The following is a 16,974-nucleotide window of genomic DNA, read 5'->3' as shown; positions in this document are numbered from 1 at the left end:
TCTAATATTTACATTTGGAATACTTAATATTTTAAATTTAGGAAATAATATCTTCTGCAAGCCTGATTGTAAATCCTTTGAGTGTATTTGGCTCTCTTTGTCCTTGTTAAAAACAAACTAATGTCATTGTACAAAGTGCTGCTTATAGGAATGTCGATGTGCCTAGTGAGCTGTGAAGAATGGACATTTCAGGGATAACAAAGGATGTGAAAATGGATCATATTGGTAATAACAATATGTTATAAAAACAAAAGTTCTCCCAAGGTTTAGAAACAGTTCCATGTATCTAGTTATTTTGTGATTTTAGTTATGGTAATTACAGTGCTCAGTGTAAAAAATTGGAAAAACAGAAAAGTACAAAGAAACCCCCAAATCAAAAATCACCCTAATCCTGCCAAATCAGTTTCACAATTTAAATGTTTTTAAATTAAATTTATTGGGGTGATATTGGTTAGTAAAATTACATAGGTTCAAGTGTACAATTCTATAATACATCATATATGTATCACATTGTGTGTTCATCACCCAACGTCAGTTCTTCCATCACCATATATTTGTCCCCCTTTTTCCCTCTTCTGCCATCCCCTTTCTCTCTTCCCCTCTGGTAACCACTGAACTATTGTCTGTGTCTATGAGTTTTTGTTTCTTTGTCTTGTTCATCTGTTGCTCTCAGTTTTATTTCCCATATATGAGTGAAATCATATGGTTCTCAACTCTTTCTGGCAGACTTGTTTCACTTAGCATGATATTCTCAAGATCCATCCATATTGTCACAATTAGCAATATTTCATCTTTTTTTCTATTTTTTAAAGATTTTATTGGGGAAGGGGAACAGGACTTTATTGGGGAACTGTGTACTTCCACGACTTTTCCAAGTCAAGTTGTTGTCCTTTCAATCTTAGTTGTGGAGGGTGCGGTTCAGCTTCAAGTTTTTGTCCTTTCAGTCTTAGTTGTGGAGGGCGCAGCTCAGCTCCAGGTCCAGTTGCTGTTTTTCTAGTTGCAGGGGGCACAGCCCACAATCCCCCGCGGGAGTCGAACCAGCAACCTTGTGGTTGAGAGGATGCGCTCCAACCAACTGAGCCTTCTGGGAGATAGCTCAGCTCAAGGTGCCGTGTTCAATCTTAGTTGCAGGGGGAGCTGCCCACCATCCCTTGCGGGAGTTGAGGAGTTGAACCAGCAACCTTGTGGTTGAGAGCCCACTGACCCATGTGGGAATCGAACCGGCAACCTTTGGAGTTAGGAGCATGGAGGTCTAACTGCCTGAGCCACCGGGCCGGCCCCTCATCTTTTCTTATGGCCGTGTAATATTCCATTGTATATATGTGTATATATACCACATCTTCTTTATCTAGTTATCTATCGGAGGACACTTTGGTCGTTTCCATGTCTTGGCCACCATGAATAATACTGCAATGAACATGGGGGTACATACATCTTTTGGGATAAATGTTTTCAGATATTTTGGGTAGATATCCATAAGGGGGATTGCTGGTTCGTATGATAATTCTATTCTTAGTTTTTTGAGGAACCTCCATACTGTTTTCCATAGTGGTTGTACCAATTTGTATTCCCACTAGTAGTGTGTGAGGATTCCGTTTTGTCCCCAACCTCTCCAACACTTGTTGTTACTTGCCTTGTTGATAATAGCCATTCAAACATGTGTGAGGTGATATCTCATTGTGGTTTTGATTTGCATTTCCCTAATAGCTTCACTTTTAACTTTTTGATGCATGACAGCGTTGTATTTTTTCCACCCGTTCCTATGTATTTACAAAATTACTTTACAAAAATTGTAAATGTTTGAGAGTGCATTTTTGGGAAATTACTGACAGTATTAGGACAGTTGTGTTTGATAGAAGAAAAATAACATAAAGATCTTGATGGGTAGAGTATCTGTAAGCTTTTCAGGTTAGTTAAGAGTGGAGCTAGAAGGATTGGTTGAAAAAGGCAATTAGAGACTTTCATTTTACCTGCAGTGTTCAAAATAACTTAAGATCAGCGATGGGATCTTTCATATGATTAGAACTGTTTCTGTGATCACTACTTTAGGAGCTCTTAGAAGAATTTTCCCCCAAATAGGCGATAGAGACATTTCTAGGATGAACATAAGGGGAACCATCCAGACACACGTAGTTCCAGTAAATATATTGGTTCTAACAATGGTGAAATTCTAGGATGCCTGAATTTGGAAGGGATTTCAGGCCCTATCCTACTCTTAAATACCAGTTTTACAGATAAGGAACTTAACTTGATTTATCAAAAGTTGTGTAACTAATTAGTATAGGAGACAGGTAATGTGGCGATAGGTTGCTATTAAAAAATGTGAAATTTAATAACGTTTCTAATTTTCTCTATTTTTGCTGTGTATTTTTCATGTCTGCAAGTTTCCTTATCTCCCTCAGTTTTCTACTCATTTCTACATATCCCATCTTATACTTTTTCTCTTTCCCCTTCAGTTAGCCATTATGAAGAATTAGTATATATTTTTACTGTCATCTTTACTACTAATAGGAGCCCCACAACATTTTATCTGAAAGAAGGATTTCCAGCTCTTGTAATGGGAGAACAGCATTGGCCAGAGTATGCTGGGTGGGGCAAGAATTGTCAGGAAAGCTCATGGGGAGTAAATTATATCATAGAAACACTCTCACTTAAAATAATCTACTTGTTCCCCTTAACTTTAATAATTAAAATATAAATGCTAATTTACGAATGCCAATTTTAAAAGGGGAGAAGAATTTTAGAACTTTGTAAGAATTTTGAAAAGTCTCAAAGGCAATAAAAAAGAGAAGCTGGATGAGTGTATAGGTGGAAGTTTCTAGTTAAAGCCATCTGAAAAGACTTGAAAGCGGAGGGGTGTGGTTACAAATTGAGCTTCATAATTACCCAGAAAATAAAGAGATTAGGGAGATTTCTGTATATTACACAGTATCTGTTGAGTATACAACTCATGGAGAACAGTTTTACTTATAAATTCTTTGGAAAACTATTTGTTTTCAGTGACTAAACAAAGCAAAAAGGAAAACTTTATTCAAATTGAAATCAGAGTCAAATGAAAGAATTTATAGTAAAGGTAGTAACTTTACAGATTATAATCTATTTGAGCTCGTGTAAGAGAAAATCCTAGTTTAAAAAATGAGGACATGTTATTATGTCACATAATAAGTCCAGAGGTGGTTTTCATGGTTGGTTGATTCAGTGATTTAATTTCTCTCCAACTTACTCTGTCATCGTTATAAAATTGGCTTCATTCTCATACCTCTACCAGTTGGCTGTAGCTGTTGTGTACATTGCATACAGAGAGGAAAATTTGTAGAGGAATGAAAGTAGATTTTTCTTCTCTGTCCACTTAGAAGGAAGGAAACACTTCCTAGAAGTCCCCCCAGAAGATCCTCATGTTTCATTAGCTAGTACTGTGTTCCATACCATTCTTAAGCTATTCTCTTTGTGGAGAATATGGGATTAGGGCTTGATAATTATTTGGGACAGAATGGATGTATGTGGGAAGTTCCATTTCCATGACCATTATAACTAGTGTAACAGCTCCATCAAAAGTAGATTAAGAATTTATTGATGAAACAAATTCAGGAGTAAGTAGAGTATAAACGTGAGTCCCAGCCCCACTGCTTAAGAGCTGCGTGATTTTGGTTAGGTTTCTTCATAACTTTAAATACACATTTCCCCATTTGTAAGATGGAGATGATAATGCCTCGCTCATAAGGTTGTCTTTAGAATTAAATAATGTAAGTAAGAGAACATGGATTCTGACATTTAGTAAGTATTCAATACATACATTACTATTATTGGTACTTTTATCTCTATGTAATTTTGTACTCAAAGAAAACTATAAAAATGGAATTTTCACTTGAAAGGATTAGTTTTGGGTCTTTTCTGAAGATATAAGGGCATAAACCAAAGTTGTTGGAGCTCCCGTTTTCTTCTGTAGTAGAGACAAAAATGGGGAAAACAGTAAGTTTAATGTGAGCTGCCATTAAAACAATTTGTTTACGCGGCTGTGTCAACTAATACTTTACTGTTGATATTTGAGGCAGCATGAAAACTGAAGGGGCATATTTTATGAACATGTGCTATTGTATTAATGACATATTAGTAATTTCCCTTAATGTACACTTGTACATTTTTGTCACTTTTGCTGTGATAAAAAGTATAAGATGGTTAAGGTGTAATTCTCTCCTATTCTTTGATATTTGCAGATGGCTTATTCAATCAGTATATCAGTCAACAGGAATATAAGCCACGGTGGAGTCAGATCATTCCCAAAAGCACCAAAGGTAAGCCCTGCCTTCTAGATGTGGGTGCTTTTGCTTTAGTGTCGCAGTTTCATTTTTCCCAAGGTAGCTCAAGTTTCACAGCTATTAATGAAAAGCAAGTATTTAAATCAACATACAGGTTCTTTAACTAGATGGCAGAGTTAGTTTATTATATTAAATTTTTCTTTTAAACCTTTTTGTTTTACTGCTTATAACAAAGGTTGTGCAATTTTTATACAGAATACCATCATAAACTGCTTTCATAGAGACACTATAAAATCATAGGCTATTATGTTATAATGCCAAACATGTTCCCGAAAAACCTTAAGTTCTGCAAAATTGCTCACTAGAACTAGTAGGACTAATGAGAAAAGTAGAAATGGTTCATACCATTCTAGGTCTATGGAATTTTATAACCAGATAATAATAAAAACTAGTGCAGTAATCCTAATAAAAATAAACAATACTAGTGTAGTTAAATCTTTACTAGCATTTACATATATTGAGCATCACAATGAGTTTGGAGCCTTAGACCCTGGGGCTCGTGCTTCCTTCTTTGATCTGTAGACCCTAGAGAGCATTTGCTTCTAATAAAGAGTGTTTTAATCAAAACTTGAAGTCTGATCCAGGGTGTAGTCTTCTTCATTGATCCATTTTTTCCAAATGGGGGATATTTTTGTCACTTCATCTGCACTCACTACCCTGCTAGATGGTTGAGATAGTGGAAAGTGTAGCAGTTCTTGAATGCCAATATTAATACTTGCATTAAAGGAAGGCAGTTCTGTGGATGTTCAGCTGTCGTCTTATGGTCTTCATACTTTCATTGCTAAGGCCTTCTCTTTAATTGTGAGAAAGCTTTCCCCTAATAGTAGTAAACGTGAATGTACTGGAGAAAATTGCTATGAGCTTCCATAATTTCTGCGTCATACAAACATCCTTCTCCTATTTTATCAGTCATATATGAGGAAATTTTCTTCAAAGAAACCGATGTTGTAGCAAACAGCCTGTAATTATGTATTTGAAAACTAATGGTTTAAATATATAAAATACAAACATATAAGAAATTTGTTTTAATGTTTTCTTAATCTACTCTTGCAAGTGGCAATACTGAGTGATTGGGGGAAGAAGGCAAACAAAGATAAAAGATTAATGATAATGAGCTGCAAAATGTAAATCTTCTAGGTGGTACAAAGAAGAAAGAATTTGCAGAGAACTTCTGAATGATTGGCTCTTGAATACAGTAGTAATGAAAAGCTTCAGTTTTGCATCCTGTTTTCTATATATAAGAACTGTTCGACATTTCAGTCTTTTTCTTAGTAGTCCTGTGAAATTTGTGAAAAGTTGGGTATTCCCTAGTTTACATAGGAGAAAACTGATACAAGGAAAGTTATTAGCCAAAGTATTTCCATTAATGCTAGAGTTATAAAGGAAACCTTAGGTTTTCTGGTTTATATCAAGTAAGACATTAGAATCTTGTAACCTATTGAACCATTGAAATGAAGCTATATCTTTGTGTAAATGAATAAGATTTTGTATAAAGTAAGGTCATATCTAGTTTAACAGTAGTTTTCTCCTATAGAAGTTTAAAAGTTTCACTGATTATGTTTAAACCTGCCTATTAAGCTCTGTGATGGAAATAGAAATCAAAAGAAAGCAAATCGTACATTTTCTCAGTCAGTACTCAAATAAAATAGTTGGTACATTAAGTGGGAACTGATTTCTGAAATATCGGCATAAAGTTAACACAGTAAGACAATTATCATTAATATAAAACTTGGTAACATCTGAGTTTTCAGGAGCTAATTTTATGAACTTCTAAAACTGCTCATTCTACTAATAAACTATGCCTGGAATGAAGACCTGATATCTAATAATGCTGTAATTGTTTGCCACCTTCGCTTTGTCAATCCAGTTTAGAATTTTTTGGTCTTATGTTTTTGTGGAATATCCTGTGCCTTTGCTGATTTATGGCATTGGTCATAAACACATTGAAAAATAGCTTCCGGTTGCAATTTACAGCTTAAAGCAATTGGAAAAATGAGCAAGGTAATTATTATAAACATAGCTGTAAGTCATATTTCTTTTGAACCTTTTTACTTATTCTTAAATAATATTGAAATAATAAGTGTGTTATTTTTACTACTCATTACAGACTTAAGAATAAAGCTACTCTGGGTTTACGGTTGTTCTGTTACTCCTTTAAAATAAAATATTGTTTATGTTTCAGGTGATGGAGAAGATAACCGACCAGGAATGAGAGGGGGCCATCAGATGGTTATTGATGTTCAAACAGGTGAGGAATGCTTACAGCGGAAAGCAGATTCTTTTAAAAATTAGGCATTTTTAAATATCACGTAAACGTGAATATACTTCTTTTCATTCATTACAAATGTTAAATGTCATTGGTCATAACCAAGTAGTAAAGAGAATAGGCATTAGCCACAGGTATCATCGAAACTAAGCAGTGACATGTGACAGGGCTGCTGCGCAAATGAAATCAGATAACCTAGAAGAAACGTGCTGTGGAGTGTGGAGGCCTTTTACAGCTTTGCATTGTGTCGTTTTGTATGTATTTGATTTTCATAGTAAACCGTGATGCATTTCTGGATTTTCAGTACATTTGTGTTTTAAAACCATACAGTGGGAATTGCAGCAGTAAAAGAGAATGAGGATATACAGAGGGTGCCAAAAAAATGTATACACATTTTGAGAAAGGAAAAAAAACTGTTTTAATTGTAATACTCAATGTATACTGATAACAGAGGAATACAAGTCACGTTTGACTTCTGCCATTACAAGAGGTGCTCAAAGTGGTTACCATCAGCGTCCAGACACTTCTGATTATGGCGAAACTACTGCTTGAGCATAGATAACATCTCCTAAAATGTGTATACATTCTTTTTGGCACCCTGGTATTTTTAAAGGGAGAGAATATCAAAGTAGCTTAAGTGTTGGAGGATCTATTAATTATTACACACTGTTTGCAAGCCTATGAATAATTTGTTTTAGTTACTCTTTGTTGCCTTTTAAATTTTATTGTATAACTTTGTGTTGAAAATTTTCCTTAGGTTTCTACAGGCTAGGACAGCTTAAATACCACTATATATTTAGTGGTTAATGCTAAAATTATAAGTTTCAACTTACCAGCCTGAAAAGCAAATACTACCAATAATTTAGAATAATTTTACTTTATTATTTGATTTTAGAAAACGTTACTTCATAGAGTGCCAATATTCATCCAAGTAATACTTTATTTTTTTCAATGTAATACTCAGTTCTGTTGTGTTATGCTGACTCACAGTGCTTCCGGAATAAATACGCTGCTTTTGTTGACTCACATTAAAAAATAATTAAGAGTAAAAATTATTTCAATTGTAGGTAATAATCTAGGTATTAATGTATTTTCACAAATGTTTTGTAAATAATGAGAAATTATAATATTTCATTTAAAATTAACTGCTAAGTTTGTATAGTAACCTGTGAGCTTGTTTAGAAATATTATTAGGGTCTCTTTGGGAAAGATTCATTTCAAGGCATAGGAATTTGCTTTCCTAATGTTGGCACCTTCCCTCCCACAGAAATAGGCTTAACGAAGCTGTAGAGTTTCAGGCATCATTTTTTCCTATCTGAGTGTCTGATAAGCATACATTTGCTTATTTGTTCAAGAATCAGATTTATATACAAATTGTTTCCTTTTCATCTAGAATAGTTACTTTTTGAGAATGGAGATGAAATTTTGAGTTTAGATTGTCTTTAGTAGCTTTTTCCCTCTTTTGAGCATAGAGTGGAATTTATAATGCCTATTTTTCTTTCTCAGTCATAATTGGAAATATTATTAAACTCTTCTTTAAAAATATGGCAATAATATCCTGAAGAAGAGTGTGTTTGAAAAAGCTCCTTGAATTTCCTAAACAAAAGGCTGCTTTCATTACATGTGAAAGTGATGTGGTTTATGTGAATACTTCAGGTTCACTTAGTTAGGGAGCAGAAGGAATTGCCATAGTGATGACTGGGGTGATTGTTATGGGAGAGAGACTATATGCGATGGGTAAGTACATGTGTAAGAAAAGAAAATAATTTTCTTTTTTTTTAATCCATGAATTTTGAAAATGGAAAATAAAAAGATGCAAATGTCATGACAGAACTTAGTGTGAGCAAGTCACTAAGATCGAAAGCTAATTTTTCAAGTCAGAGATCCTTGAAGTGAAATAATTACAATAGAGTGATAAAGGCCCACATAGTTTTTCTATAAAGTCTTTGTTTCATGCATTATAATAGGATTTCAGCAGACTTGACGGTCAAGGTCCTTGTCCCCACTTTTTAAGAAAAAATCTCAAGGAGAGAGGAAGAGTTGCTTGAGTATTTACTTGATTTACTTTAGAAATAATAATTATAAGAAAGCATACTAAAAATGACTATTAACGTTATGGATATTATTCCAGATGGGATCTTTAAAGGAGTAATCTCTTTTTCATACCTTCTGATGATTTATTATAGGGTAACAAAGTCTGCAAAGTAGAACTGACCTGTCTCTGTACTTCTAGTATTGGCACTAAGTTTATAAAAAGTAATAGTAGTACTTTGGAAATATATATTTTAAGTAAATGGTTCTACATAGAAAATTTAGGGACTTATCCAGTAGAGGGATTTTTATTTAGAACAATTTTGTATCTATTTCAGTGCTTTTATTTTTTCTTTTTAACTTTCTGAATGCTGAGTTAAGCTTTATTTAGGCCCCTGGATGATAATAAAACTCAATTTTCAGCCTTTAAAAGGAACCAAAAACTTAAAATCTAGTATAACTAACTAATCATAGATGGTCAATTAATATAAAGTTACTCATCACTCACATGAGCTTGATGGTCAGTACGTTTGTCACCCTTACTGCGAATAGTGTGGAAACAGTACCAACTATCCATGAATGTTGAGAATGAAAGGGTTAGCCCGATTCAAGTAATCCTTTGTATGAGTAATGATAGGATGGTGTGTAAAACATCTTGGTATGGAATTCTTCCTTTTGCTTTTTAAAAAACTTGAAACAATATGTTTCAAAGAAGGTGCTACTTGAAACCTCTCATCTTCATTTTGATATCTTGAAATGGGAATTGGAAGCGATGGTTCTTTTTAAATATATTGTTGATCACAGAGGGGAAAACTAAAAGGACACACCAAAATAGTGACCTTCGTGATGTCTGGGTGGTACTTACCAGTGGTTTTAAATTTTCCACTTTCAAATGTTATATCAAAAATGTTTACAAATAATAGATAAGTTGAAGACAATTTTATTCACCAGCATTCCTTTTAGGGAGGAAGTGTATTTGTTTGGGAAGGTTCTTTAGGGTACAAGGTAAAATGCTGAGGAGAGCTGATTCTACAGGAACTATTCTTTGTAATAATAAGAGGAACTTGCTTGTTAGGACCAGAGAAAGGGTATAAGGAACAACATAAAGAGACAAATGGTAGTGGAGCCAGCGGACGTCACACTTTGTGACCTGGGTCTCTCTTCTCTCACCAAAATCTTAGAAGTTTTCTGCAGTAAAATTGAGTTCAGAGTGTGCATGTGAGTATATATTGGGGGTGGGGTGTGGTTTGGGGTAGGAACTGGTGATGTAATTCTGTTGGGGGGGTCCAGCTTGAGGTAGGGCAGGAGTGCAGTTTCTGAGAATTCAATTGTCTGGAAGCAGAGAGAGATGTAAGGGAAGACGACCTAGGACCAGTCGTAGAAAGAGCTTCTGAACTTTTACAAGACTCTAGGATTGTGGGTTAGGTGGCGTTTCAACAGGTGCCTGGTACTGAGGGTGAGGAATCCGGGAATCTGCTATGAGCGAGAGAGAAAAAAAGAAAAAGAAAAGCACTATTCGAAAGACTAGTAACTTTTATACATTGGCATTCCCAGTCTTGTGTCAGCTAAGCATTGCTGTCTCTATTCCTTTCTGTTACCATTCTCTATCCTGCTGGTATTTCCATGTTTTCTCCAATGAGGCTTCACGAATGGGCTTTAAGGGGCCCAGGATACGCTACAAATAGTGTGTAATATTTTTGTCTGTCTGCCTTTCTGGATCTTACTGGGAAGATTCATTATAATATTTTTAAAGGGTTAAATACATGTAGTTTTAAAATTCCATGGTAAATATCGTGGAACTAGGTATTCAAATAAAATTTCTAATGAAATCACTTATTCCATAGAAGTAATGATCATTGTTGAAATAATCGTGTTGCAAAGTAAAACTATTTCCCACCTGTCTCCTGCTCTTGGTTTTTCCCAGATTATTTGTTGCTAAATCTGAGGTGTGTGAGGAAGAGAGTAGCAGTCAGCAAAGTTCGAGGTGGTGAGGGGGCCAGACTGTGTTGAGTCTTTTACGTCTTTGTAAACGTTTAAGCCTTTATTTGGCGTGAGAAGGGAAGACATTGTTGGATGTTGAGAAATGCTATGAACTGAATGATTTTAATAAGACAGACAGGGTGAAGGGAAGAAGCAGAGCGACCTTTTAGGAAGCAGTTGCTTACTAGGAAAGTGATGATAGCATTGGCTTATACCAGAGTGGTGACAGTAATGTTGAGAATTGGTCAAATTTTGGATGTGTTTTAAAGATGTCAGGTAGAGCGACAGGATTTGCCGAAGGATTGGATGTGAAGTGTGAGAAAGGAGTGACGGATGACTTAAGCTTTTGACCTGAGCGATTGGAAAAATAGTGTAGCTGTTCCGTTAGATGGGTAAAATAAGAGGATCAAATATGCTGTCTTGTTCAGCAACTCTGTTTTAGACAGGTTACGTATGAGATGCCAGTGAGACATCCAGGTAGGTATGTCAAGGAAGCAGTTGGATGCATTAATTGGGGGTTCAGGAGAGAGGTCCAGGTAGAATAATTATTTCCCACTCTGTATTTACATAGCACTTCGTTCATCCTATTGTTTTTGCTACAGTGATTTCCATATTATTTTAGAGTTGCTTGTATAGGTGTTATGTATCCCATTTCTGTCTGTTCAACTTCCCCCACCCCCAAGCCCTAATGGTCTTGGGGAGAGACCATTGAGGGAAGAAGGACAAAGATCTTGCCTTATTTATTTTCCATGGCCACAGAGCCTGGTATGGAGTAAATGTGCACTAAATATTTGTTCAATTGAATCAAACTTGAAATCTGTTTTCCTTCACGTAGAAAGAAAAATATTTACTTGGAAACTGCACTGACATTGCTGTAAACCTTCCTGTGTGGGTAGTTCTGTGATGTCATTTATTGTAATATGCTAATACTTTCCTGAGGTGAATTTATGTTGTTGGTTATATTCTAATAAATTTAAATTTTCTGATGCTTCTGTTTGTTTTATTCTAGTATATAGACTGCTTTCTTAAAGCTGTAGTTATCATTAACTTGGGATCTAGGTAGAAAAATGAAACGTTACATAGAGCTTTGCATTCTTTAGGGTAACATTTGGTGCTTTCCGAATTTAACGTGGGTGCAAGAGCAGAATCTGGGATATCCTTGGAATTTTTTCTCTAGAAATCCTTTTATTTCTATTATAAAAATATTAATAGCAGGATTTACCCAGGTGCTTTCATATACTGTAAATATGGATTTCGTCATGTATGTACCAGAGCCCTCTTAATCAGGTTGATCTTAATCGTCTTCAAAGAGATGATATTTACCATAAATCTTTGAAAGATCCTTTTCTAGTCCAGTCTTACTGAGTTAACAACCAAATAGAGTGCTTGGGGGTTGAGTTTGTGGGGGAGGTGTGTGTGGGTTATACGTACCTGGGTTTGTGCCGTGAATCCTTCTGACTCTACCACTGTCTTTTTGTTTGATCTTGAGTGAGTTACAATGATGATAAAAATGGTAATAATAAATTAAGTTGTGAGAGTTAAGAGCAATAATGTATTTTGTACATAAAGTATATATGTATATATGTATTTTTATATGTAACAATATATAAATATATTCTGATTAACTCTACTGAGAGAATTTTACATCAGTTTGGAGACCAGTTTTTCTGTTCATGTTTTTGACAGAATCTCACAGTAGAAATATTTTTAAATAATTTTTAAAATTTTGAAAAACAATTTAAAACAACTTGAAAAGCTGTGTTGAGGAAAATAGTAACTCACCAGTGTTATTTTGGTATATTTGTTTCATCTTTTATATATATTGTCCTAATTGATGTTTTAGAAAGGAAGGGAAACCATAAGTATAGATTTTTAGAAAAAAATATTAAACAACATTTAAGAACTGATAAGCAGTAGGTAGGTTTACTAATAAAAAAAGTTTTCCCCAAGTAGAGTTTGAAAACCTCTACTTGGAATTTCATCTTTATGCAGTTGGTGCCTAAGTAGTGAAATACAGTTTAGAGAAGCCCAGTCGTTATTTTAAGTATGCATTTTGAAGGTTTCCGGAACAAGGGCTCTTAATCTGTTGAAGTGGTTTGCAAAATTTTGTGTACATTTTTCTGGGAAGAGAATCCATGAATTCAGATCATCATAGGGACTCTTAACTAAAAACATTTACGAACACCTTCACTTCATTTCCTCTTCTTGAAAGTGGCTTGTATTTCAAAGCAATTATTGCTTCCCAGTGTTTCGTGTATCTTGTTCTCTTAAATATTAAAAATTTAATAGTAAATGTCCTTTTCCTTTTTTCAGTCTACAGTTTTTTGTTTTTGTTTTTTTCATTTTGCTTCACCTCTAAAGTGATCATTGAAAACAAAGGACATGATGGCATAAATTTTACTATTTAATTTTCAAAGCTTGCCTCCATCCTAAGTGAATTTTATTTATACCATGGTAGAGAAGGAATGTAGTATTTTGTCCTACTGCATATGTGTGTCAGTTTTCCTGACTATAATCCCTGTACCTGGCACTTCTCTACTTAGATTCTTCAACTCCGATTTGGTTTCAAGTCTAGGTAAAATAGGGCAAATAGGAAGAGAGAAAAGGCATGTCTAGTTTGTTTCAGTGTTCAAGCCTGTTCAGATGAAAATTGAAATGTCCATTGTGCCAGGCAGTTCTTTGTTATGTAACACTCACTGAATTTTGAGAACCTACAGTACCAGCCCTTTTCCCTCTCTCAGTCAGAATAGGTAGTAGTAAGACTTGGGCAAAACCCCAGTATTTGGTATCGACAAAAGAAGTTTGAGGGGGTGTTACTTGTCACTTGGAAGAGCCCTTCTATGGAAATCTGAACCTTTGACTGTTCTGTACCAGTTCTGTGAAAGAGCTTTTCTTTTTACACAGGGTGCCACATAATGGGTTTTCCTTATATTCCTTAAAGGAACCTTTGAAGGAAGTAGGTCAACATGGGTTTTTTAATATTTGTAATTTGTTAATTACAAATATATTCACTTGGCTATATTTCTGTAGCTACATATGACATGAATCTTCTTCTTTCATACAATTAGCACAAAGGAATTCTGAAATACAGCCTTAATTAAGAATGTAAAGTATGTTGTCACTAGCAAAAAATAAACCTTTTAGCAGGGAAAGTATATGTTGAGTTCACTGAAAAGATCAGTCTCTAGGTAGTTTTATAATCATAGCCTTATGTAAGGAGATAGCTCTATTTAAAAAGGGAGGCAGATTAACCCTCTTGATAATCGGCTGGGTCGTGAGAGTTCAAGGGAATGGCTAAAGGAGGTAAGGTTAAAGAGCATATAAAAGATCTTTCCCCTTATTTAGTCCTCTCCTCAAAAATTCTCACGTCAACTCAAGATCTTCCTAACTGCATTTTCAGAAGAATTCAAGCCATAAACTTAGTCTCATGACAGGGTTTCATTTTTATCTTGAGTATAAATTTGTGATTCTTAAAACTTGTTTTTACATTTCATTTGTTTTTCTCTTGGTGTCTGTATTAAACTAAGAATTAAGCTAACCTCCTTCACTAGCCTGTTGACCCTTCTGCTACATCATCATTTTGACACATGAATTTGTATCTGAGGTTGAGCCCACTCTGTGGCAATGCGTAGTGTATGTGTTCTGTGTACTGTTTGAAAGTGGAGAAATGGATTTAGTTACGAAAATAGTGTGCCATCTTGTGGAGGATTATGCAATCAGCACAGTCTGATTTACTCCTGAGAATCAGACTGGAAGGGTACAGTGCAGTTCGGCTCATAAAATAAAAAGCCTGGCTTCTTTGTACAAAATGGTGTGAAGATACTGATGCGTTAACATTTCTACCTTATTTTTAGCTCATATGTGACGTATGTAGATTAGTACTATTGGTACTAAGTAGCTGTAGGATTATATTTAGTTCTGGTACCAAAAAGACTTTTCCAGAGAATATGGTTGAATTTTAGTTTATGTGGCCTGAGTAATGAAAGATTGATTGAGTGATTATTGGTGATTGATTCATTTATAGTCTCTTAGAATGAAATTGGTGTGACGTTTTCAACATAGGCTCTTATTGGTCAATTTATTTCTAATTCCTCTCTTTCATTGGCTCCTCCTTTTCAGTTGGTCCTATATGCTGCAAGTTGAGCTCTGACCATGCCATGTCTCTGCCCAGATCTTCTGTGGAGTCAAGTTCAAAGCCTTTATATTGTCATTTAACCCCTTGCATGATCAGGCTACTACCTGTCTTTTTAACCTCATCTGCACCTACTACCTTTTGTGTTCATTTAAATTGAACAGTGCATTTATTCATCACACAGTTTTCACCACTTTGCCTGCATTATTTAATTTAATTCTCACAGTAGTTTTATGACATAGGTGTGCTATAGGTGTACCATTTTAGAGGTGAAACCAGTGGTGGTGGTCACACAGATGTGGTGGTACAGCCACAGCGCTGTCTGCGATCTGCCTGCCTAGTTAGAGTCCATGTCTTCAGAAAACTTTCTGTGTGTTTTTCTGTCTCTGTACTTTTGTTATACTTTCTACTCTGCTTGAAATGTCCTCTTCTCCATTCCTCCAACAGAGCCACCTTGTGATGCATAGGTCAGATATCACTGTCACCATGAAACCTTTCCTGTCAACCAAGTATACTCTCTTCCGTTTTTGAACCCTCATGGTGTTTTTTTACCTTTCTTAGGCCCTTAGTCTACCCTGCATTATGGTGATCTGGGTACTTGTTTTATGTTCTTGACTAGATTGTAAACTCTTTGAGGATAGGGACTAGGTCTTCTTTTTATTCTCCAAAGTGCCCTGTCAGTTCAGAATTAAACATTGGCTGCACATTCCTCTGACTGCTGGGAGAGAGGGATAGCCTGTGCTCCTTTAAGAAAAAAATGGAGCGAGAGGGCTGCTGCTTGAGGACGATCGTACTGGCCCAGGGTGTACATGAGTTGTTATATAACCCATAAGCATGAGAAGAGACAGTCCTTAAACCAGACTATCCTGTTGCAAATAATGTTTTCATTTTTCTACTTTCTTCTCACTACAGTTCTCTCCCATTATTTATATAATCTTTCAAAGTTTTTTATATTCTTTATGCATTAAGTAATACTTTTGCTGGTGTTTGTTTCTAGATAATATTTCCTCTCTAAATAATTTAACTTTAGTGATTAGAGGATTTAATTAAAATTTTGTTGTGCGTGTCATTCAGGTATGTCAGAAGGTCCCGTTTCTGTCTGATTTATTCAATTTTACTATTAAGCTTCAACTGGGACCACAAGTATTCAGGGAGAAGAATGACATCTTGGATTAATTCCATGGGGATGCGTGCTCTGTGCCAGATTTTATTTTGCTCAGCTATCAATGAGGCTGTTGTGGAAATGTGGGTTTTCTTTGCTGTGAGAATTTATGCGTACAAAGAGACCTGCTTTTCAGAAAGAACATTGAGAACCCAGAGCCCAAGAGGAAGGGTTATTAAAGTTAATGAACCAGGGTAACCTTATCCAGAGGGTGCCCAGAAACACTATAAAACAAAAGGTCAATTGCTATTGCTATTTTATTTCTATACTCCCTCCTTCTCCAGGCTTCAGAAGTGAACAGCGTTAATTGTCCCTATAGTGAGACCTTGACAAATAATTTTTAAGCCAGATGACAATTCTTTAATTTTTTTTTCCTGTAAAATTTTGTGTATCTGGGCATTACGGTGTGCCATTTGGGAAACAGAATGTTACTTAACTAATGGTAATGGATTGTTCTGAGATACAACAATTTTTAATAGTTTAAATAATTGCCATTATTTCACATTTGTACAGAGCCAAATGTGTTCTAGGTACTGAGTTGACATGGAAGCAGACACAGTAGTGCTCTTGTTAGTGCATCTGGGCTATTAGTAACAACAAAGTGCTTTTTATTTTTGTGCATGTTTTAAAGGTAGAAATGCTGTTCCTGCTTGACAGCCGTCAGAATGTCTTCATGTAACTTATATCTGAAGAACTGAGAGTTTTGAGAATGAAAAAACTGAGACCCCATGAGGTTAAGTGACCTGTCTTGCCCAGTGAGCATGAGAACTCAGACCTGTTCCTAAGGTCTGTTCTTATCCAGAAGCATGATTTTGATTTCCCAAGGTTCTTGGGGCATAAAATGGATATTTCACTTAGAAAATTCACTGAGAGCTTGAAATCATATGAAAATAAGACGAAAATCTCTTAGAAGACAGCCCACCTCTCTCAATGGCAAGGATTTTTTTTAAATGGTGTTATAGTATTTCCAAGTGAACTTGGAATTGTAACCCTTCATGGTGGGACATTACTTAGATGACTGTCCCCACATAGGTAGGCCTAGGGCCTGCCAAGTAGAAAGTAAGTGGCTTTACAATTTTCCTGTAAT

General features: G+C 35.4%; 1 protein-coding gene across 7 annotated transcripts in view; it reads left to right on the top strand.

The window, feature by feature from the left end:
• Positions 1 to 16,974, top strand: part of MKLN1 (muskelin 1) — a 283,828-nt gene that overhangs the window by 206,074 nt on the left and 60,780 nt on the right. For all 7 annotated transcript variants that reach the window (XM_074315595.2, XM_074315599.2, XM_019751074.3 and 4 more), the window contains 2 exons: positions 4,215 to 4,292; positions 6,499 to 6,564. In XM_074315595.2, coding sequence (XP_074171696.1) covers positions 4,215 to 4,292; positions 6,499 to 6,564 — 144 coding nt within the window. The remainder of the gene's footprint in view (positions 1 to 4,214; positions 4,293 to 6,498; positions 6,565 to 16,974) is intronic.

This window comes from Rhinolophus sinicus, chromosome 8 (assembly GCF_057876585.1).
Source record: "Rhinolophus sinicus isolate RSI-liver-muscle chromosome 8, RSI-T2T, whole genome shotgun sequence".
NCBI lineage: Eukaryota > Metazoa > Chordata > Mammalia > Chiroptera > Rhinolophidae > Rhinolophus > Rhinolophus sinicus.
The sequence above is the reverse complement of the archived record's forward strand: the minus strand, read 5'-3'. Positions and strand labels throughout refer to the sequence as shown.